General features: G+C 37.7%; 2 protein-coding genes across 7 annotated transcripts in view; one reads left to right on the top strand and one right to left on the bottom strand.

Moving 5' to 3' along the window:
* Nucleotides 1-3,194: 3,194 nt before the first annotated feature.
* LOC144056879 (uncharacterized) lies at nucleotides 3,195-18,368 on the bottom strand. Its single transcript, XM_077573999.1, has 4 exons — nucleotides 18,330-18,368; nucleotides 15,506-15,626; nucleotides 13,737-13,812; nucleotides 3,195-3,508 (listed from the first exon to the last, which is right to left on the bottom strand). Exons 2-4 carry the CDS (start codon nucleotides 15,616-15,618, stop codon nucleotides 3,221-3,223), a joined length of 477 nt encoding a protein of 158 aa, XP_077430125.1. The 5' UTR covers nucleotides 15,619-15,626; nucleotides 18,330-18,368; the 3' UTR covers nucleotides 3,195-3,220.
* cfap20dc (CFAP20 domain containing) overlaps nucleotides 18,314-24,236 on the top strand; it is a 36,985-nt gene continuing 31,062 nt past the window's right edge. For 4 of the 6 annotated variants that reach the window (XM_077573994.1, XM_077573998.1, XM_077573995.1 and 1 more), the window contains exons 1-7: nucleotides 18,502-18,655; nucleotides 18,757-18,846; nucleotides 19,076-19,169; nucleotides 19,695-19,767; nucleotides 20,842-20,956; nucleotides 21,033-21,186; nucleotides 23,054-23,200. In XM_077573994.1, coding sequence (XP_077430120.1) covers nucleotides 18,503-18,655; nucleotides 18,757-18,846; nucleotides 19,076-19,169; nucleotides 19,695-19,767; nucleotides 20,842-20,956; nucleotides 21,033-21,186; nucleotides 23,054-23,200 — 826 coding nt within the window. In that variant the 5' untranslated portion in view covers nucleotide 18,502. The other 2 variants (XM_077573996.1, XM_077573997.1) reach the window with 2 other exon arrangements.

Genomic DNA, 24,236 nt, shown 5'->3' with positions numbered 1-24,236 from the left:
GAATAACAAATCGGTATGTTGTTTTCACAAAATGGTTAGTTTAATAATAATACAAAAGGTTTAAAAAAAAAAAAAAGTTTCTTCTTTTTACATCTCTTGTTGAGGCTGCTCTTTTGGAATAAGTGCCACAAAAGCACTGAAACTGAGGTCTATTGATGCACACCGAGATCTCGTATGGCGTAATCAACGGCAGTGGTTCGAAATTTCTGAGAAGGTATCTCAGGGAAGCAAAGGGAAGCCTCTTCATTGCCCTCCCAGAGCATGTTGTCTGGTGTACTAGCTTTTCCCAGAAACCTTTTTCTACAATAATCAATGTGTCTGTATTAGTGTATTGTGCAACCAGAGCACAAATCAAAAGAAAATATCACAAAGAGAACAAACCTTCAACGTAACATTTTTAGGAATTAGAGCTATCAGTGTTGTTGCACTGATAGCAGAAAAGAAAATAATTAACATGATGTTTTTCTTTCTATGGTCACGTCACTTAGAAATTATGTTAAGTACTGTTATGGAATGTTATACCATTTGGAATAAATACTATTACACCAAACATTTGGGACATTGCAAGCCGTGGTCAAGAAGTAGCTTACTTCAAGTTATTTCTTACAGTAATGTGAAAAAGTGATGTGTCATATGACACACATACTACTCTTTGTTTACAAGTTACACACATATGGCAGCTAACCAGTTGGAAGTAAGTGCAAAAAGCTAACAGTGCCTACCGTATCAAGCCAAAGGGAATGTAACACAAACAGGAAGTAGAAACCTACCACAATAAACCTGGAAACAGACCTCAACATTACTTAACAGAATCAAGATTTCGTTCGTATGATTACCGCCGACAATCTCACTCTGGCACGAAATGCTCATTATTGCTGGACAGAATTACTAGTTATTAGTCTTTCTCTTTCACTAGTGCCTGGTGATATTAAGTGTTGAGATTTTTTTTATTGCAAAAATCAATTTTACTGATTTAAAACCATTTTCCCTTCACTTACAGAAAATGACAATATTATTCAAATCAGGTCTTGCTCTTTGTCCCCCCCTTCTCCTCCTCCTCCCTTCTGGGATTTCCAAAAATAATAGAAATACTTTTTTTCCTATTTACAGATAATGTGAAAGTGCGTCCTCATGTAAAAAATGTTATAAATAGCGGTATCTCGACTGAGGATTTACACAAATTTTGCAAAATACGAGCCGTCACTCGGCAGATTTGTTGTCGTGAGATGCTAGCAAAAATTTCAGTTGCGAGCGCTAGATGCTTCAAGCTGCTAATTTGCCACTTCCAGTTAAAGTTTGCTGTAAACTTAACATAAAACAAAGAGAATTAACAGTTGTGTACTTCAGCAAACCACATAACTTTGCAGAATATGCGCTAGCTTAATGCTAACACATCATGGGAAAGGCCGTAGGCCGGCTAACTAATGCTCACAGCCATATATATTCTTCATATAATAGAATGCCTTTTATTATCACCATACACATGTTCCTTCAACTGTGACAAATGACTATTACTGCAGTGTCGCTTCTGTGTACTGTTACATCGAATCAAATCTACGTGTAGCATGTCTGTATGCATTCTACTGCCCCCTGATGGTCAACTGTGCACACACCAGAAGGTGCGGCATAATGAATTAACAGTAACGCATGAAAATGTTAATCAGTGGATCAAGTTAGCTCGAGATGCGTTGTTTTGAGGCGATCACTTTCCCACATCAAAACAATACAGCAGGAAACTGCGAAAGCCATGCATCATTGAGCGCATCAGTCAGAAGACGACGCTAATGAGGCTTGCCTTTATTTACTTCTCAGCATGTAGCTGTCGGCCGCGGTCAGGAGACTCATTTTATTCTATAAGAGACTGAGGACAGCATGAAAACAGAGCGCTAAAGTGGAGACTTTGGAGGATAAAGTGTATCAATATGGTACACCAATGTAAGCATACAGTGTACGTATTCATTCATTTGTCCTTTTTGAAGCCCCAGTGATAACAGTCTAAGCGCCATCTAGTGGTCAAAGATTAGCATTCGGAAGCATGCTGGAGCACGCACACTACGGTGGCTCAGAGAGACCAGATTTTGCAAGCCTACCCCACAATACTTATTTTGCATGAGCATATGAGCATCTCGGCGAGCGACGGCAACTTGGCGGCCATTGTGAAGCCCGGCGAGCGACGCCGAAAGACAGAGTGAGCCGGAATTAGCCAGAGCAGCTAACAGGAGCAGCTAGCGGGAGTTAGTCAGAGAGATAGGCTGGAGTGGCTAACAAGAGCGGCTAGCAGGAGGAGAATTAAAAAAAAAAAAAGCTAGTAAAAGCTTGTGATATATATATAGGGTGTCCATAAAGTATCTTTACCGTTTCAAAAAATTATTAAAAATGCAATTGATTAGATATTTTATTTAGATTTGTTCTATTGTATTCAGCGTTTATTAATACGTTTTTTTTTTACCTCTTTTAATACACTTCTACATGGGCACCATTAGTTGCACGAAGCACATCAAGACGGTACTCGATTTCTTGCCATGTTCGCTGTAGCATAGCCTCATCAATTGTGGCAATGGCATCAGTAATCCTTTGCTTAAGGTCAGTAATGATAAACACTGTGTGTTTTTTTTTAACACTGAATACAATAGAACAAATCTGAATAAAATATCTAATCAATTGCATTTTTAATAATTTTTTTAAATGGTAAAGAGACTTTATGGACACCCTGTATATATATATCACAATATATATATATATATATATATCACAAGCTTTTACTAGCTTTTTTTTTTGTGTGTGTGTGTATATATATATATATATATATATATATATATATATATATATATATATATATATGCGATACAACATTTTTGCGTACTATTGACATAAAGTCGGTTTTTAAAATTAATGAATTATTAGTTCACCACTAGATGGCGCTAGGGATCACTGACTGTCCCTTTAAACATGTAGATAGACTGTAGAAATATACTTCACAGTTGTCAATTAGCCTCTTTTTTACGTCATATAATCATCCGATAAAACAGATACATGAAGTCTACCTGACTACAGGAACAAAGTATTTGTCCTTAGTTACATCCAACTAAATACTGTGCAGTAGACTCTATATGAGACAATATACTTTGTGTAAATAGCACAAAGCGTGTCTTTGAAGCAGCACACTTGTCCAAACTTCTCCCTAATGACTTTAGACAATTGTTTGTGGTTCAGACTTCCTTTAGGGGAGATCACTGTCTGCCATCAGCCCGCCCCCCTCTGACCCGTGGCCCATCCGGCCCGGCAGGCCCAGCGGGACAGTCTGGACTTTGCTGCGGCATGTCGGCGCTGGCCCTGCAGGAAGTGACCGGCGCGCTTCAGGTCCTGTCGTGCAGCTACAGAGAGAGCCGGTCGCAGCTTCTCTCTGTCGAGGCCAGTCTCTCCTCCTGGTTTGACGGATGACCCACTGCTCCAGGCAACGGCGCCTCCGCTTGCTCCTATTCTTCCTCCTCCTCATAGCCTCCTCCGACTGCAGGTCAAACATGGCCTGGTGTGATGGTCACTGTTGCTATACTGTTTTTTTTTTATTTATAAAAGTCTGCTATTTGCGGGCTGTTGTTCTATGAACTTAATGCACTTTTGTGTTCGGTGTTTGTTAGGTGACATGCTAACTTCAGGTCAGCATGTAAACACGTAGTGGTGAGATCGGAAAAGTGTCAAAACGCAAAACCAAGTTTACGTTAAACATAGCGGAACACCGCAGTGTCGGGTGGAGTAGATCTCATCGTCTTTGAAAAGTAAAAACTTTTGAAGCAAATTGCGGAACGGCCACATTTAGATCTAAAACTGCCAACGTCACGCGGCAAAAGATGAGCCAATTCCCCCGTAGTACGTGTGTCTTTCCTTACTTTTGTTATTTTAACACAATATTAATAGATATGTAGTGGTGGAAACAACTTGGAACATATCTATAAAACAGGGGTCACTGAACTTTTTTAAGCTAGCTTTAAGCTAGCTTGGAAACCAGACTTATTGCTGGGCACAGTCGCAATGAAGCGCATTTCTGAGGCGGTGCAAACCTGACCAGACAGACAGTGGAAAGAACCAATCAGCGAAGAGCAGACGTGATGTGAAAAAGCGACAAGTGGCAGTCAAGTAGTGAACAGTAGCGGTGGACGGAGATGAAGTAAATTCAAGATGGCTACTCGAAGAGAAACAGTAGTGATTAATGACTTATGTCGTTGTTGTGGTAAAAACTTGATTTTGAATGTTATGAGTAGGAGCACGAACTTCGTTCCGGCGCCGAAGAGTGACGTTGTTCACGTTTAGAGCCGGACCCAATCGCGGTCAATAGCAGCCTTTCCAGACCCACTTTCTTTTTTTCCAAGAAAGTGGGTGTGGCTTGCCAGGCTAACTTTTGGCTATTGATTAGTGCGAAGGGCTACGAATTTGATGCACACTTGTGAAATGACAAAATTGCTTAATTTATGTTTAATCATTCAATTCAATACATTCATTTATGTGACAACATTTATTTCTATAAATTGTTATTTTCAAATAATCGCTTGTACAGCATTCCTAGGAAATCACAATGCCTCTTCATTGGTGAGCTATTTTTGGGGAACAGGCCTGCCCGTTGGTGACCTCTGCTATAAACTCTGCTTTTTTTTTAACGAGTCAAAATAGTGAGGATGGATATTTTTTGTTAGCTTTATTTTGGTAAAACATTGATCACTGTAGCGAAGAAAGAAAACAATGCAATGAGCGTGAGAATCGAGCCACAGAGCTGATCTATCGCGCTAAGAGCGCAAATTCGCTGGCGAAAAGCAGCATCAGACATCATGAGGTGAGTTTGAGCGGATTCATTTCCGCTTATATAAACGGGTTTAGTAAGCTCATTGTTTTCATGTGTCGCACCGCTCATGGCTTTGAAAAAGAAGAAGACTTGCTTAGCTTGAAAAGGCCGTTTGTACGGTTGGCGACGTCGTGACAGTGAGCACCAGCCAGCAACAGCACCGGGTTCGGACCATTTTAATTATTGACAGTGTAAGAAATTAATTGATTTATATATATATATATTAATTTAGCGATTGAATATAATCTTGCGGTGCTGCTGTGACAGCTTGGTGTGACTGATTCTTTTTATTTATTCATTTCTTGAAAAGTTGTCATTTTGGAAGAAGGGGGATTCTGCCATGAGCCACAGCAATGATATATATATAAAATACGAGTAAAAAAATAGTACCTGCCTTCATCCATACCGACGACACAGTGAATTTGGTGTCCGGTTCTGTCACTGACTTGTACACCAAGACCAAAAGTGTAGCGAATTGGCGATAAAAAATGTGCAATTATTTATTTACAGACTGCCCCAAAACTGATTGATATCAATGAAAACGAACACCAATTTCACTTACCCGAGCAAAAAAAATACATATAGTGTGCTTGTTAGTGACATCATGTGTAATTTGCAAAAGCCTTGATTTGAATTTCATCAAACTGTGAATGTGTACCTAATACTGTGGCCACAGCCTAAATGTGTGCGTATTGCCAGGGTTTTAATCAAATGTAAGCCAAGACCCCAGGAAGTGCACCTGAGCGACAAGGAAGTGACAAATAAACAATTAAAGTGAGAAAAAACTATTAAACGTGTGACCATGAATGCGAACGTTAGCGAGAGCCTGCCAGCTATGAAAACATGCAAAAACACTTGTAATTCTTCCATTAAGCTGTCTGTTTACCAAAACATTAGGTCCTGACATTAGCTTTGCCAACACAATCCTTTGGCGGTTGCCAGCACTTGTAGAGCAAGTTTTGGAAGAGCAAGCCATGAATACGATTAGATCTTCTTTTCTTTTTTTTGTTCCTAAACCTAAGCATTTCGAGGTGGGATACATCACTTTCAGTCCAAGGTAGCAGCTTTTCTCTCTTCAGCAGCTTGCGTGAAATATTTTCCCACCCAATTGCTTGGAATAAAAAGCTGTGCCAATAAAAGGCACAAATGGCACTTTGCTTCTAGTGTACAAACACAAAATACAGAATCGATTTTTTTCCCCCCCAGTTCAATATCTGCAATTGAATGCTATTAAGAAGTGTTAGGGCAACATTGAAAAGGTAAAAAAAAAGGAATAATTGAAAAAAAAGAGAGAAAAGTAAGAGAAATAACAATGAAAACATCACGCTACTTAAAAAGTTATAGCTCATTGGAGGAAAATAAAATACACTATAACCTACGCAAATATCCATACTTTTTGTAATTGTGTATGTAGCAGCATTAAAGTTGTAATTTTATGTACTTGTATATGTAATTCCCATATATTATACAAAACGTTGTGCAGTCGCTAAATGGTGCTTTTCCACCTATTACCCCACTCAAAGTGCTTCACATTGACTTGGCATTCACCAATTGATGGTGCAGTTTCTTGATCAAGTACACTTTGACGTGATCCTTAGGAACCCACAACCTCAAGGTTGGGAAACGACCACTCTACCAGTGAGCCATGCCGCCCCACTTATAAAAAAAAATGCCGCTGTATATATTATACAGTATATATACAGTACGTACAAGAATAACATCTTTATGTTGTGAGAAAAAAATGTTTAAAAAAACAACAAAAAACTATAAAATGGTTCAGAAAAAGTTGCAAATTCACAAGGAAATGTCACATTAAAAGAAAGTCAAATTCTATGAGAATAAAGTTGCATTACAGGAAAAAAAAAAGGTAATACAGGTATGAGGAAAGGCATAATGTTACAAGAATGATGTGATATAAAAATATATATATGTGATGTCACATTAAAATGCAGTTTGTTTGTTTTTTGAAACAACGCACTGAACGCAAATTTAATTTTGAATCGCTACTGCCACCTGTGGCCAAAAAATGACACTGCATTTTCCCTTTTTCACATAAACAACATGCAAATGACGTCACATCTGCCAGACAGAGGGAGGGAAATTTAAACCCGAATCCTGTCTGAAAACTATTAGCCAGAGCCTTGTAGGAGTTCCCATTATGAACAGCTAAGGTGTGACTGTACTAATTAACTCATTCACTTCCAGCCTTTTTCACTGAAGCGACCCTCCTGGCTGTTTTACTAGATTTTGACTGATTTTGCAAAGCCCACAGAATATTGTGTTCTATTGATATAAAAACATGGACCCTACCAAAATAAAGATTGTCTCTTCTTTCACTAGGAAAAAAAAGTATATTTGTATCTGTTTCCATTTTGCAACAATTAAACATTAGAATATAGCTAAGATTCATCATTATTCACAAACACTGAGAACACTGGGAAAAGGAGTTTGTTGCAACATGGCCCTGGCTGATCTCTTATACTCTACTGTCTCCTGCTGGCCGTTTTTTTGTAATAACTACCATTGCTTTAAGCGACCTCTTCAGGCCAGAAGCCTTCTGTATGCTTTAGCATTAAAAAACGTATTAATACGTTTTGGGAGTGCAGGACAAAGTATTTAAAATGTTTTTTGTTTTTTTTTAAATGGTCATAAATGGTCATATAAAAAGACTATTGTAAAGATATTTTTGGGCAAATTGTTACAAAATGCAGCTTTAAGTGGTAATGTTACAAGAAAAAAGTTGTATTGCAAGACGAGTTGTGACGATGTTGGAAAGCTATGAGAATGCAGTTATACCAAGAAATCATAGAGTTTCAATGTAACAAAAAACGAAAGTCAAAAAATGCATATGATTATCTGCATTGAATGGTTTAATAGGCCAATTAGAAGTGAGTAAAAGCGTGCCTCCTTGTAGAAAAAGTAAAAAAAAAAAAGTTTTGTATTTTCACTGGTGGAGGCAACACTTCATCTCTAAGCTAACCAATGACACATTTTCCATGAACGTGGTGCATACAAAGAAATCACCGAACACAACCACGTTGACACGTGCCATATGTGCCGGTTATCAGAAGCTATCGCTGACAATGCTGTCTGCAAATTATAATTTGTGCAAACATTGCAGCTCTGCTTATCTTTTGGCTCTAACATTGTAGTGCTGCTGTGTCGTCCAGCGGTCACACTACAAGTCACTGGCGGAGGAACCCGTTATAGGGGCGGTATCATGTAAATGAACTGAACTGTAGCACACAATCAGCTCAGAACAACTTGCAGACTTGTTCAGAAACAGGCAGCGTACAAAAGATTTACTCTCTTGTTTAATTTCACACTTGATGGCGTGGGCAAGCACACCAGAGACCAAACGATTTGTATACAAGAAATTAAAAAGTCTATTTTCTTTGTAATGTCTGAATTAAGATGCTAGGGGGGGTGTTGCCTTGCTCAATAGCACCTCAGCCGTAAATGTGTGGGGAAAACTTTAATCAGATCAATCTTTAATCTGGCAGTATAATATATTGGAACTGGTTTTGAATTTCAAATCAGACAGCAGAATGATTATATTCCCTCTCCAGGCCCTGTCTGAGCTGAGGGCGAATGTGCACACATTCACACAGTCACACATGTGTGACTTTTGCTATTTTCAATTCCCGCCTGCTAGAAAATGATATCAGATTAGTTTTCTAAGTTGTTGAGCATTGGTGACATGATATGGCTTAGTCCATTTTCTCCCCCATCATTTCCTTTCTGGAGCTCTGCCATTGCAACCTGCTACACAGCTCTCAAGCTATCTTTACACATATCAGACAGGCAATATCCAGCGTTTTGCTCGTTGTTGTGGTCCATGCCATTCCGCAGATTACCCATTTACCAGCCGAGCCTCTGTGCCTCCAACCATTCATTGGAATTATTTCCTGTCACGTTTTGGAGATGCAACATTTTGGGGTTGAGGGTGTGATCTAATATAATGGACGTGGTGGCCAAGCTGGGAAAAAAAAAAAAAGGCTTCTTCATCCGAGTTTTGGACAAGCTACATACATTGGATATAAAATGTCTTAGGTTTAAATCATCTTAAGTTAAATTAATTATTATAATATATTAGTTAATTATCGAATTTAATTACATTATTTCTGTGATGATGTTTACATTCAGTCAGTAAGTCAACAATATTGGCAATATTCGGGGCAACAACCTGAATATGCTCTTAAAGGCGAAGTAACCCCCCCAAAAAATTTATAAATTGTGGGGGGGGACATGACAGTCTGATTAATATTACATTTGTGGAATACGAGTTAAGCAGCGAAATCAGGCCGTTTTTAGCCCTCTCAGGGGGCGGCCATTTTGCCACTTGCTGTTGACTGAAGATGACATAAATAGCCTGGTTTACATGGAGCCATGTAGAATGTACCCGAACGGCCAAACGGAATGAAAATGTTCAATATAAACACCTCAGTCGGAACGAAAAGGCTGAATTCGAATGGACTTTCATCCGGAATCACTGGGGTGGTACATTCCTTTTTTGTCAATCCGAACGAGCATCATGTATACACTTCAATCGGAATGACTAAAAAGTCTCCATGTAAACCCGGCTAATGTTGCTCAGCTCTCAGGTAACAACCAATCACAGCTCAGCTTCAGAAAACAGGTGAGCAGTGATTAGTTGTTGTCTGAGCCTTGAACAAAATAACCGCCCCCTGAGATGGACAAAAACGGCTGGATTTTGCTTCATAACGTCACATATGTAATATTAATCAGAATGTCATGTTTAGACTAGTGAGGTCACATATAACATTATTGTCAAGAAATGTTTAAGGTTGACTTCCATTTTAACCCGAATAAGACCACTTTGTTACCCCATTTGTAACCGCAATGCTTATTCATATAAATGCGATCGGAAGACAAGGAGCCCTAAAGTTACAGCCGAGTTCCGTTTCCCAAACCCAAATTTCGACTTAAGTCGGATTTCACCGCCAAAGTCGATATTTACATCAAAATACTTTGTACAGTAATTCTAAAAAAAAACAGATTTGCGCGACCCGGAAGAGCCCGATCTAATATTTTGTGTTTCCGCACGGACATTTATTGCTGACGGACGGCAGAGCGGAGCTAATTCAAATTTAAATAAGGAAATGTGACTCGCCTGATGGCGAGCCGACCTGCTCGATGGACGTCCGTTGCTGAAGGTAACAACAACACAACTTGCTAACTTCAAAATGGCGCGACTACTTTGGGAAAAGAAAAGAAGGTGCTACGGACGAGGCACGAGCACCGTAAAGTCGAAACGACGTAACTCAAGAACTCCCTGTACCTTGATTGAACGAGGCATTAGCTTGTGTTCTACGAATGCTCTATTCGCAAGGAATGTTGTTCTTTTGAGGATAAGAACTACTTGCATGCGCGGCGGACATCCTACGTTGCCACTCGCTAAACAAGCCTAACTTGAATAGATTGATTTCTCTGCAACGTTTTACGATATTTTCAGTCTCTACGGCGAAAATGCCACAGTGTGTCTGATTTAAGTACATTTCAACAGTGAAAGATCATTTGAGATACGAGTGTGGTCATTGAACAAATGAAACTCGTATCGACTAAAAGCAACACTGTACGTCAAAAAATTACGTGTACATAGCAAGTTGTTTAGTTTCGCCGCAAGAGTTGCTGTATTACATCATCACGGCCTGAAAAACGCCATCACCGGACGAAGGAAGACAGGTCATTAGAATCATTCAGCAAAAGCCTTGGGAAGCTCTTAAAAATGAGATGCAACTCTATCAGGAGAAGGTCTGGCAGACCCAGCACCGGAACACAATCCCAGGATGACGTTCTGACAGTCGACAGCTGACAGGCGGCTCGCAGGGCAACAGGGTCCATGTCAGAACGTATCAGTTTCAAACTGACGGGTCGGGCAAGAAAGAGCTTCGCTAAAGTGGCCCAGCAAGAACAAAGAAAGAAATGCAATGCTGTAACATAATATAAGACGTTTACACGACGCTAAGAGAGAGAAGGGTGGGGGGGGGGGGTGATTTAAAACTCGATAGTAAATAATGCATAAAGACAAAATCCAAACAGCTACATTAGCATTTCTGCTCATGCTAACATAGGATGCAACCTGGATGGTCAATAAATATTAAGACCAAAAAAGTAGTTGATCTGGGTTTGAAGGGATTATTTTAAAGATGACATAAAACGGTAAATGGACACAATCCAACAAGAATTGATACCTTAGCTAAATTGTGATTTAACTTGATTTTGAAGACATTACAATTTTATTGTAAAATACAGGAATCACCCCTCTCCATCACGGCAGTTATGTTCCAGACCACCTTCGCAACAACTGAAATTAGCAACATAGAAATAACCTAGTTAAATACTCACTAGTAGGCATGAATCCTGCTATTTCCAAATTAGCAAATTTGGCATCTCACAATATACAGTACATTAATAATCATGATCAAAATGTACATTATATAATGAAGCTACTGTCATCACTTTCTGTAGCGTTCAAAAGCAAGAATATATATGATGACAATAAACGATTTTAAAACAACAGCAACAACAACAACAAAAAGGAAGACTTCCGTGTTTTTGTTGTTCTGCTCCTTCTTCCAAATTTACACAGTCTCGGAGTATGTTGTACCCCCATCTAGTGCTCAAGAATAAAATTACACCCAGAATAGATGAGACTTAAAAAAAAAAAAAAAAAAAAAAAAAAAAAAAAGAGTCATTCAATTTACAAAAATAAATAATAAATAAAATCCATGAAAACCTGGAAACCGCCATTTAGGGGGATTTGCTGGACTATCTAATTTCGGACAGTTTTTTATTTTATTTTATTTATTTTTTTATTATTATTTTATATACATTTCAGTAAAAGCTAAAAAAGAAGAAATCACAATGTATTTTCCCATAATTTGAATAATTTGGGCCTAATTGGTTGTAGGGTTGTCTTCAGGTCAATATTTTAAACATTCTTGGTTTTGTTTGTGAAGTACATTTTCATTAGAAGTGCTGAATGTCTGTTGGGGTTTAGTTATTTCGGTGGTGCTACCTTAGTGATAATCGTGAGACATGAAGAGAGTGCTTGGGTTAGAGACCTTATCCAATAAATAAGGACTTGTGGGGGCAAATTAGCGAATGTAATGAATGAGAGGACCTTTTGTGCAAAGCTTCATTTAAAGTAAGCATAGAGACTTGGTGGAATTCAAAAGGAGGTCAGAGTAGTTAAAAGTTTGTCCCACAGGCTGCGGGTAGAGAGAAAGAGAGGCGCTAATGACCCCGATTACAACCAAGTGTCTTTGTGAACTTTACACTCTTCTCATGTCGATGCACCAGAAATAGATGACGCGCATTCAAGGTTGGGCTTTTCATATTTCCATATAGCGTTAAGGTGACTCCAAATGGCAAATGTTCCAGGTTAAGTGCACTCGAGTAAGTCATGCATGGGAATGTGAAAAGAGCATGAACGATTAAATTGATTCGGCTAATGGGGTTTGTAAGTCAAGCATTTGCGAGTCCCAATTTGGACAACAAACACGGTGTACAGTATATATAGAGATATGTATTTTCCTTTTTTCCCCCCTCACGTGTTTCAAAACTACAAATGCAATTTATGGCGACAAAGGACGGACGGTTATGGCTGCTGACTACAATATGAGCAATACAATGAATGAATATAAATTACAGGTTCAGTATATAAACATTTTAGCAAGCAGAAGCTAACTGGATAGCTAAATGTAGCATGTCCCATAAGAGGTTGCCACCGCAAGTCACTCACACGATTTGTTTGGCACAGTTCTTGCTGAATAACCTTTCCTGACACAACCCAGTGAACCTACACATTTTTCATCCAGTCTGGTTGAGAACCAAACCCGAATTGTCTCCATGAAAGGCATGTACCAATACACTAGCGGTGCTAACTGATTAGCTAAACAACATAGCCAAAAATATCATTCCAAATGACTAGCCAACAGTTAGCATATTTTACAATTTTGGGACCAGTATTCTGACAAAAGCAAGCAGAACGTTTTGATTTTCATTTTGTTCTTATGGTATTTATAAATTCCAGCCGTAAAAGCTTCACGAGCTGACAGTATCACTTTGCAAACACCTTCCTGTTCCCTTCATTGTTAGGTGACTCCATGGGTGAGTAGTTTTACTGCAATTTAGCTTCATTATAGAGTCATTCTTCTACTCCTTACATTTCTATGACAGGTGGAAATATTACAGAGAAAAAAAAAAAAGACTACAGTATATGAACCTGGAACTACTTAAATTAACTTTACATTCTCTCCTATGGGAAATTTTGTTTTGAAAGAAGGCCAACCTGGAAGTCAACGGTAAGATGCAAAGACATTTGTCTTTCGCTGAGAACTCACTGTTCAAGATGGTTCGAAATCGATTGCAAAGAAATAAATGAAAGCCTTTACCGTTTCATGCAAGTGGCTTGGCTTATGTTTGGCCTTTTGGGAAATAGTTTAAAGTGCAGCTTTGTGGTGTGTGATTTGTTTCTTTCACTCTGAATGAGGCGTGCAGTGATCTCTGAGAGTAAAGACTAAATAAATAGGAAAAGGTTGATAATGGAGGAGATCATGTGAGATGCATGAAAATAAACGCTCCCAATAATGACAACAATGCTATTCAAACAAAAAGCAAAGTAGTTGAACATATTTAAATTGACTGATTATAGCAGGTCCAATTATGCAAATGTCATCACGACATGCAAAGTTTCATTAATGAAAAGTAAAATCTGGGTTTTTGTCAATTTACATTGTACGAGAAACCCAAATTGCCTTCGCTAATTGGTGTGTTTTGATAGATGCAAATGAACAGATTATTTTTGAAAATAATGAATTATTAATCACAATCAAGTACGTTAACAAGCGTGATTTATTAACTGATTTCTCCATACCACATTTGTCAGCGCTCGTTGCATGCCAAGCTGTATTTTAATGATGCTGTCTGTCCCAATCAGTGTCAAAGCATTCCTGTAGAGAGAAAAAAAGTCACTAATGAACCTTTCATTGTGCCGTGCTCTGTCTTGCAAGATCTGCATTCCAGTGCCATAATAAATCAGTGATACAGTGGGCAATCTTCATTATCAGAAGGGGTGAAAACAAAAGGCTGGTATATAGTTAAAATTGTAATCTCCAAAGTTGTGGATGAAGCCCATTTGCCGTTATGCCAAGTATTTCCAGCTCAATAAACTACGGCCACAACACTTTCACAATCGAGTACACATTACATTTTGTTTGCGTGCTGAAAATGTTTTTCTTTTCTTTTCTTTTTTTCTCCCCATGTAATTATAGTTAACAAGCATAAAGTTTTAACTACATGCAGACCCACTGGGCCCCCAGTGCGTGGTTATCTACAGACATTTGAAACAAGACAAACCACAATGTGACATTAGTGAACCGTCTAATTAGACAAAATAGAAAGTACAAACTCACCCCTGCATAGGGAACAAGGTAGCCCCAAAATTTGTATTGACTATTTGATGATTTAGACGGTTCATTTATTGATATGTAAAACCCCTGAAAACCGAAAGCATTTATTTCTTTATTGAGGGTGTGTATCTATTAAATACAAGACAATTTGGTACATACTGTATGTTGATATATGAGGCAAATTACAACTCAAGGACGGTACATTTTTCCACCCCTAACAGATAGATAGAACACGGCTAGAAATAAGCGGCTTTGCAGTAAAGTTTGCGAGTCAAAATTAGCACTTTGCGCCTCATCAAAACACATGAGAATCACATATTTTTTTCCAATAATTGAACTGCCAAGAAAGTCCCAGAAAGCTTTGCTGGGCTTGACGCACATCACGTACACGATAGCATGCTTAGTGCTAACCAACGCCATACCAGCTAGCTAGCAACAAGCTTCGACTGACTACTAGTGTAACTGAAAACGTTAACGTTAAACGAAAAGTTAGTAATCACCGCCTCCATGGTGGCAAGTCACGAAGGGGCGACGAGGAAAGATGGAGAAGTGATGCTAATTGCTAAGCTAACCCAAGATTCAGATGTGATTGTGAAACACTGGAATTAAAGGGCATGCGTCAGAAGGAGCTTTTTTTTAATGAAGCACGATATTAACTCTTTGACTGCCAAAAACGTTAAATAACGTTTAGTAAAATCCTATGGAGGAGTGCCAAAGACGTTAAAAGACGTTTGTTTCAAAACAGAGGTGAAACTAACCATTTTCTATTGTTGATTACTGAAAAACGGAATAAGGTAGAAACAAACTTTTTTTTCTGATGAAAGATGAGAGTCCAATCTTTCATTTGGTAGTATGTGTGTGTTCCATAGTCCAAACACATAATTTTCTGTGGACCTTGAAAGATCAGTCAAAATGCTTAAATCGGCCGGCACCCACGGCATCCCTTTTCTGAAAACGTCTGGCAATCAAAGAGTTAAAGAATGCTACTTTCCTGAGCAAAAATACACGCAGATTTGCCAATTTTCCATCCAGCTTTCTACATTTCACGGGAATCAATTGTGTGTTTTTGTGTGTAACAAACAGCTATCAAAACAATACCTCTAGCCTTCACTCTTTCACAGTTGGCAGCGGTAAAAAGCAATAAAAGGAGACGGCGATAAGGTTGATAGATGCGGAAAGAAGTTCAGGCTCATTTGAGCAAAATGAAAAATACAAGTGAGTGGCAGTGACCTACATAGACGGGGTACAGACAGTACATTTAGTCCATCCATTACCGAGCGCCTTTTCTTGTGTGAGAATGGCAGACATGTCAATGTCAGGAAGCAGTAAAAGCCTGTCAGTCTTCATGTAGGATGCTGAAAATCAATAAACAAAGTAAAATGTCTACACTTTTAAAAAGATGAAGCAAACACTTAGCTGCACCTTTACAAACTGATAGCCTGTGTCCTTCATTTGGCTCATCTTATAGCAATAGGATGACGACAAGATTCTTGGAATGAGCGTTGCTTTGTTGTGTTTTTCTACTAAACCGTGTGTAGGTTCGAGTTTGGTAAGGATCTTGATAAAAATGAAGATAAAGGAATTAGGTTGGCCATTTAGGGTTTCAAATTAGTTATGAATATGTAATGTTAGGGCACTATTATTAGTAATATCTATGCCTGGTGCCTATTGGTCTATTCTCAATAAACAAGGAAGTAGAATGCTAACAAGCACATGGACAAATAAACAAACATAAAAACTGTGTTTTACTGCAGTAACACAAATGTAGTGCCACAGGATTTTTTCCTTTCCATTGTCATGAGTTTTATCTTATTTCATTTATTTTATTCACATTGGAACATAAAACGAACATTTTTGAACAAGCAAGTGGCCTCTGAATCTACACAAGGACAACAAATTATATTTGTCTTTTATGCAATATTCTCTTTTTGGTAGAGCCGTGACCTTAAACCTCCTATTTTGAAAATAATAATAATAATAATATTGAATGAGACACAATGGAACTGTTACTCGCAATTAAGAATTAGATATGGTACAGTCCATCTGTCGGAAGGTAGCCCGCTAACAAAAACAAAAACAAAATGTTCCTCTTTTGTTAATGTTATTACATTCTTTTTCTGTATACTGTGCCACAATTGAGCATCAATCTGAACAAATAAGTATAATTTTGGAGTCTTAAGTCCCTCACCATGAACTAGAAAGTAGCCTGCTAACTAAAAAAATGCAAAAAATTTTGTAATTTATTTTTATTTTTTTGCCATTTGAATAAGGATGGAACCATCCTCCCTATCCCAGAATGAAAAACTGTATGTTCCTATTGTTCCTTGTTTTACGTTACTCTCCATAAACCAGGAAGTGGCAAGCTAATGTTCAGCAGGACCAACTCCTGGCGGATCAACCTTAGCTGACGTATTCTCTTTAGTGTCACTCTAGTTATTTCTGTATTCGCAGTTCTAAAAAGGTGTACAATTAATGTTTAATTTTAACCACCCGCATGTTTCTGCATTTGAAAAGCTTTATTGATGTTAGCTCCGACGAGTGACATCAAACATGTAGCAACGCAAAGAACAACAAAAGTCACTTTATTTGCGAGCATAACGGGACAGTGTTTGTGGTTTCTTTTCTTTTGATCCCAATAAATAATTAAGACCACGGCGCATTTGAAGTCAGATGGCTGCAAACATGCGAATGATTGTTATGCCATGCGCCCGTCCTCAAGCTAATTAAACCCAACACAAGACACCTTCTTGATCCCATAATAGCGTGCCTGTTTAAGAAAACAAAACATCCACGATGACACCTTGTATTTCGAATAAAGACGCAACTTCAATGTGTTTCTATTTAAAACTAAATATGTGTGAATATCTACTGAGCTTCTTGGACACTTCTTGGGATGATTAAAAATATTCACCACCACTTATCACTATGGTGACTTTTAACACAAATTAACATACTCATTTGCTTCCATGATTAAGGATGACTTCAATTTTCCTCATCCTTATTGATATGCAAATGAGCCTTAAACTGACCAGGACATAAACTGTGAATTGTTAAATTTATGAACATTATAACTTTTTACAATGTCTTAACCTAGCAATTCAAATTTACTCCAGGTTGCCCTGCAGTTTGCGTTAAAAACTCACAAGTTCTACATTTTCTGTGTGCTTTCTCCCTTGCTAGTTGCTCTTCACTTTTATGGATTCCAAGTTTAAAAGCTCTTTATTAGATTATTCCTTTAAAACATCCACAGTCATAAATCGAAAGCACCTTTCAATATAATGCACTCCGGCATAAAACACCAGCGTGCTCGCGTTCAATAATGGACATAAAGTATTGATATTACCTTCCTGACTGACTCAACACAAAAAAATAAAAAATAAAAAATGTATGGGCTTTGAAAAAGTAAGGATCTCATTACATTACTCAGCGTTTTCCATGCAGAAGTTGTTCAATTTATGACTTGATGTGTGGTGCTTTATTTAGTGCAGAAATATTACATTTATTGGATTCAATACTAAACATATAGTTTCTGGGTCACATTTTCTGTGAAAACGTGGCATCCATTCATCCTCTAGCAGCTCTCAGTATTTGAATAATTGGCAGTTGCATGACACATACAAACTAAACCTCCATTGTGGGCAATTTAGACTCTTCAATTTTGAAATGTGGGAAGATAATTCCAAGCACATACAATCAGGTAGGAGAGATTCGAACTCTGAATCAGAACTGCGATGCAGACGTGCTAACCACTAGCTCACTGTGTTGCCAGTGTATTCAAACACGTAACGTGAGAGAAGATTGTTAATTTGAAAACACCATTTAGATGTCATACTTTGTCGTACATCAAAGTGAACATGCTCACGATGGGCCAATTAAAAGGAAAAAAAGTAATAGGACGTACTCAAAAGACACACGTATGTTGACGTCATGTCATTGTCACCACACAAACTGACGTCACGCTAGCACGTTCCGTACCCTTTACCCTTTTCCGCAGACGACAAATAGTCTACCCGCCGTTTAACAAATGATAAATAATAAATTCGCATGAATAAACCTACCGGCGCGTTTTTCGCTAGCCACCAAGCGACGTAGGTCTTGCGTTCTTTGTACACGGTCACGGATTGGTGCAAACTCACCTGTAACAACATCCCTGATTGGCGGTGAGCAGCGCTTGTTCATTGGTTGGCGCGTGTTTAGCTGCACCAGTGACTTGAGGTAACCATGGCGACGAATGCCGCGCAACTATCGATGGTTGTTTATTTGTTTGTTCTTTACTTCCAAGAAGTCACATAATGCGAAGTTGTTAGATGTAAAGTTAATTGGCCGGCTATCTTTCTGTCCACTCAGGTGCCAAGTGGGGGAAATGTTTAAGCACAATTACCAGGTAAACGTGCTCTGAATAACAGATGTTATATTGGCGTTCTGTCTAGCTAGCACAACCGATAGCTTTAGCTAAACGGTGGATCTAATTTGGCTGTTTTGCAGGGTGGAGCCGGGGTGGAGGTGTTCAGTGGACAAGGGAAAGATCCCGTGGCCAAGTGGAAACTTTTTGGAGGCCAGTCTGCCATACGAAAAGTAAGAGAAAATATTGTTTTCTAAAAAAGGTGCACTTGGTTTAGCCCATAACTGGCAACCACATTCTTAAGGTGTCCTTGGATTTCATTGTCGCAAAATAGCACTCAGCTATGAAATGTATTGACTGCAGAGAACCCAGAACACGAACATGCTATACTGTGTGCCAATTAAATCCGTCAGCTACTCTAAAAAAATACTTTCCGTGAACGCATCTTACATCTCTTTCCAGGAGTATGACAAAGAAGTCAAAGGATTTGTTTACTGTCTGGAGGGTAACAGCAAGACTGTGAAGATGCAATTGCCAGAGAATGGGAAAATGTCATGTAAGTTGACAATAACAACATGCGCGTGGAAAGTAAGGAGTATTCGGAGTTAGATAGAACATTTCTGGTGAATCATGCCTCATAATCAAACAAAATGTTGTGTGCGAACCATTATCAGCGAGACGTCATGCATACACAGTCCAAAATCAACTCTCATAAGTGTCCCCCCCCCCCCCCCCCCGACTGGATTTTTAAAAAATCACGGAATAATACCAGCAAAGAGGAAAAGTGTCATGAAATAATGAGAACTAGAAATAGACGTTTGTTTCACTTAGGATACTCAATCCACTATTACATGTTTTGCATTAAATCTTAATTCCATCAATACCCACTGTATAAAACTACCCAAGCTAATCTTGGACAATAGACTCAGGAAAAGGTTGTGGGGGGGGGAAAGATGGATGGATGGAATAAAGCTCAATTTGGAAAGCTACAATGCACAGAACGCAGTATGTGCAGTATTTTGCCATATTTCGAATTCCATGTTGCTAACATAATACGTTCTTCTTTATTTCATTTCTTTAGTGGGACTTCTTCAACGATTTTTGGCCATTCAAGTGAATATCCCTCAAGGCAAAGACTTTTCAATAGAGCTTGTGTAAGTTTGTCATGTTTTCTATGGTAGCAATTGACAGAAAATTCTTGACAAATACAAAGTATTTCCAACTTACATACATGTCAGGTTCAGATGTAGACATTTATCAAATAAAGAGAGAGAAAGCATCTGGTTCCAAATTTATTACTCATGAGGAAGAGAAAACTGCAGCCTTAGTTTGATCGGTACAGAGTCTCTTGGTTCATCATTCTAATAGCCCCCCTATATATATTAATCGGGGCATCTGATTACATGACAGAAAGAGAAAAACAACTCCTATCTCACTTCACACTCTCTAAGTGCGGCATGCAAGTCCAGGGGCCCTGGCGTTGACGTGCGTCTCGTCTTCTTATCAGTTGTCCTCACTCGGCAGCTGAGTCGTCCACTTGCAACTTCACCCAATACAATAACACTCCTTTGCAATACATAACAATCCTAAACAAAAACTACCACATGATTACGTTGACTTACACTTCAATGTATTTATGTTCTCACTGCAATGTGTTTTCCCAAGAGGCAATTCACTTCAACACGGCAAATGTATAATAATCCTCCAAAATAATTCTTACAATACACCAGAGTTGAACTTTTTTACTTTGCATTATATATTACTGAGTAGAAAAAATCTGTGATGGATGATATGGCGAAAACAACTCCTTGCCATGAAGTTGGGGTTATTTCCAAATGTAGTATTTTTTCTTGCACAGAACTACCAGTCAAATTTTGTTTCCACAAACTGTTTACTGTAGGTAAACATCAGACTTTATAACCAATAATAGCATATTGGGTTTGTTGTTTGTTTGTTTGTTCTGGAAAAGCAACCTCGCAATACATGAAAATACTTCATGAATACAGCTTGCTTATTTTGATATTTCTCATGCATAATATTTTTAGACTCAGGTGAAATGTTCTTGTTCCTGTATGTGTGCGTGCGTGCATGCATGCCTGCGCAAATGCGTGTTTGTGTGTGTTCGGAACTGATTTCACAGCACTGACAAGTGCCTCTATGGTCACGGCATGGTATATTGCACCACTGTCTAGTAATTCACAACGTGCCCTGTTGTGACTCTGCCATAGAATCACTGATGTCGGCCACCTGAAACGACGACTCTACTTATCGACCGTGCATAAAGAGTTGTCCGCCACACTCTGGCATGCAAAACTACCTCTGTCAGGAGTGAAACGCAATATTGTGAGTATCTGGCTCATCCGAGACATGCTGTCATTATTTTTAGGTGCCATATGAAATCCTTTCGCTCTTGTCTCAGTGGACCATGTTGTTTGTTGACCTTGTGTCCTTCACCGGAGAGTTGTTCAAGGCCGCAGAATTTTTGTCCCTGGATGGCATCACACTTTTCGCCAGCTGTAAAGTGCGGAGAATCTTCACCGTGAAAACGGAGCCAATTGTACTGACAAATGATGGTAAATAAATACTAACAATTACACAATCACAATGTCAAAATTAAGTTACATGCTGTTCATCCTAACTTCCTACTGGTTAATGGCATCCTTTATAATCCAAAGTCACACATTGTTCCCTGGGGCTGGTTGACTTATAAATTATTCTAATTTCAAGATAAGAAAATTAGCGGTATATAAAGTGAATTGATTTGTTCTCGTTGCGAACTGTTGCCAGGTAATATTTTAATCAAAATGAAATGTTCCGAAATATCATACAGTTGTGCATGAAGTTAACATAACCTGCGGGTATGTAAACTAAGTAAGCACACTATATGATTATGGAGGATCAAAAATGCCCAAAAAAATAAATAAATAAATACATTAATTAATTAAAGTGTGGAAAAAAAATGGATAAAACAAATATAATTCAAAAATGTAATACAAAAATATAGTATAAATGGAAATAAAAACAACAAAAATATGTACAGTATATACATAAATGAATACAAGCAAAAATAAATACAAAAATAAAAAATGAAATTCCCAAAATTTTAAATAAATATAAAAATAAATACAAAAATAAATACCAAAATAAATATATAAATGGAATTAAATATCAGTCAATAAATAAAATCGCCCTGCTCTCATGTGTAATTATTTCATGCTGCAGACACTTTTAGCATGAAATGTTATTCAAATGAAGGGGTGGTCATAAGTGTGTCTTGTTGTGCATGAAGTTAACATAACCTGCGGGTATGTAAACTAAGTAAGCACACTATATGATTATGGAGGATCAAAAATGCCAAAATAAATACATTAATTAATTAATTAATGGATAAAACAAATATAATTCAAAAAATTAATACAAAAATATAGTATAAATGGAAATAGAAACAACAAAAATATGTACAGTATATACATAAATTAATACAAGTAGAAATAAATACAAAAATAAAAAAAATAATTAAAAAAAATTAGAATAAATATAAAAATTAATGTGGAAATAAATACCAAAATAAATATATAAATGGAATTAAATATCAGTCAATAAATAAAATCACCCTGCTCTCATGTGTAATTATTTCATGCTGCAGACACTTTTAGCATGAAATGTTATTCAAATAAAGGGGTGGTCCTAAGTGTGTCTTGGGTTGAACTACCCAACGATGTCACAAACACCCAAGTGCACCACTTGGCGCCATTTTAGCCCTTCCCCAAATAAATGAAGAAAAAAGAAATAGTGTAGTAAAAAACTAGTTTCACGTTATATTTCCACAACTCGGCACTACGACTTTCAGTCTTTGCACATGTTTTCAGCAATTTAAATGTGTAAAATATATTTAGAAACAAATCTATGATCTTACTTTCCACAGTCTTTAAAATAAAACGACTCGGCTATACTGTTACATAACATGACTTGGAACTTAAGTTTTTTGTTTTCACTTTGAGATTTTTTTTTTTTTTTAATTCATTAAACCTTTAAAAGGAACCCCGACTGTAATGACAAGTTTGCTCTATATTATTTATTTGGCTGTTACCAATATAACTGAGATTCATTTGTCAAAAATAATTTCTAGTTTAATACATTTTGTAGAAACTTTATTTGGACGTACGACTGCTCTCTGACGAAAAATGTGAACGTTTTATAAAGAAAGCAAGGTAAGTCTAAATAAAGTCGTCTGTCCAAATAAAAGTTTCTACAAAATGTATTAAACTGGAAATGATTTTTGAAAAATGAATCTCATAGTTATGTTGGTAACATCCAAATAAATAATATAGAGCAAACTTGTCATGACAGTCGGGGTTCCTTTTAAAGGAGTTTTGTGTTGTTTTGTGTGTTAGCGACGTCATACCTCTTGATCCATTTTCATATCTCATTTGAATCTAGCTATGTTTCGCAGAGGTGAGAGTGTTACGGATCAAATCCCTCGCAGCTGCCAGTTTCCACCAAACGTTTGCCATGAGTGTCAGCTTCTGAACATGGCAGTCTTGCGGAATGCCAATTTGAAGACAGCTCAAGCGAACGCCGACTGCGGTAAGCTCGAATGGTCTGATTCCGAATTAATCGGTAAAGGAAATGTAGGGGGACATTTTTTTTGTCAATTGGCAGATTTGAAGATGAGATGCCAAAACACATGATTGGCAATTTTAAATCAACTTCAAGTCCGCTACGCCATTCAACAACTAATGAAAGTCAAATAATGCATAACTGTAACGGAATAAGTTGAAACCTCAACTTAGATGTGTGCGTGAAAATGCCGAAGAGTGAGGCATGTTGGCATGGGAACTCGCCCTTACAACTAGCCATATCACTTTTAATGGCATACGAAGCAGAGGGGAAAGGAAGGAGCTCCACTTCAATCTCGAAAAAGCATCAATTAGGATGGAAGGACTGTCAAGAGGGCCAGGCCCGTTGTTACGGCAACCATATAGGACGATAATGGATCTCAAGATTACTTCAATTAACAATCTAATGTTCTTTCCTCAAATTGGTTTGCAGGGTTGTTGATAATTTAATGCAGCACTGAGATTATTTTCTCTCAAGAACAGAACAGGACAGAAAGCATTAGGTGTCTACTGTGGATAGATCTATTTGCTCTTATTGGCTATTTGTACTTTGTATTTGGAACGATATCCAAATGTCACGATACGATAATTATCACAATATTGTGACGAGGTTTGCAATATTAGTAAAGCTCGCAACACTGTTCTGTATAAAAACTCATGATATTGTTATTAACTCATTCACTGCCATTGACGGCTATAGACGTCAAAAATTTGTTTGAAATATTTCTATTAGTTTAACATTTTTTTCCACTTTTGTTAAGACTATAGAACCTAGAAAAATATATATATTGTACAGTTAACTAGTGAAGTCATGCGATAAATTACGAAAAAATTTAATCGCCCGACTCCCCTAATTTTTAAATAAAATAAAATAAAGTAATTGTAATTTTTTATTATTTTTTTTTTTTTTGTAATTTTTTTTTTCAAGAAAAAATTATTAAAACTCAGGCGATTAAAATCGCCTGACGCAACTTATAGATTATTAAAAATTTGGGGCGTCAGGC

This window comes from Vanacampus margaritifer, chromosome 8 (genome assembly GCF_051991255.1).
Source record: "Vanacampus margaritifer isolate UIUO_Vmar chromosome 8, RoL_Vmar_1.0, whole genome shotgun sequence".
NCBI lineage: Eukaryota > Metazoa > Chordata > Actinopteri > Syngnathiformes > Syngnathidae > Vanacampus > Vanacampus margaritifer.
This window is presented reverse-complemented; position numbering and strand designations above follow the sequence as displayed.

Bases quoted from the DNA above. Each gene is read 5' to 3' on its own strand.
- LOC144056879 (XM_077573999.1), bottom strand. From the start codon at position 15,618: ATGAAGACTGACAGGCTTTTACTGCTTCCTGACATTGACATGTCTGCC. The intron at 13,813-15,505 runs GTAGGTCACTGC...TTCTCTCTACAG, and splicing joins ACTGTCTGTACCCCGTCTAT to GAATGCTTTGACACTGATTG. The intron at 3,509-13,736 runs GTATGGAGAAAT...TTTGACCTGCAG, and splicing joins AACGAGCGCTGACAAATGTG to TCGGAGGAGGCTATGAGGAG.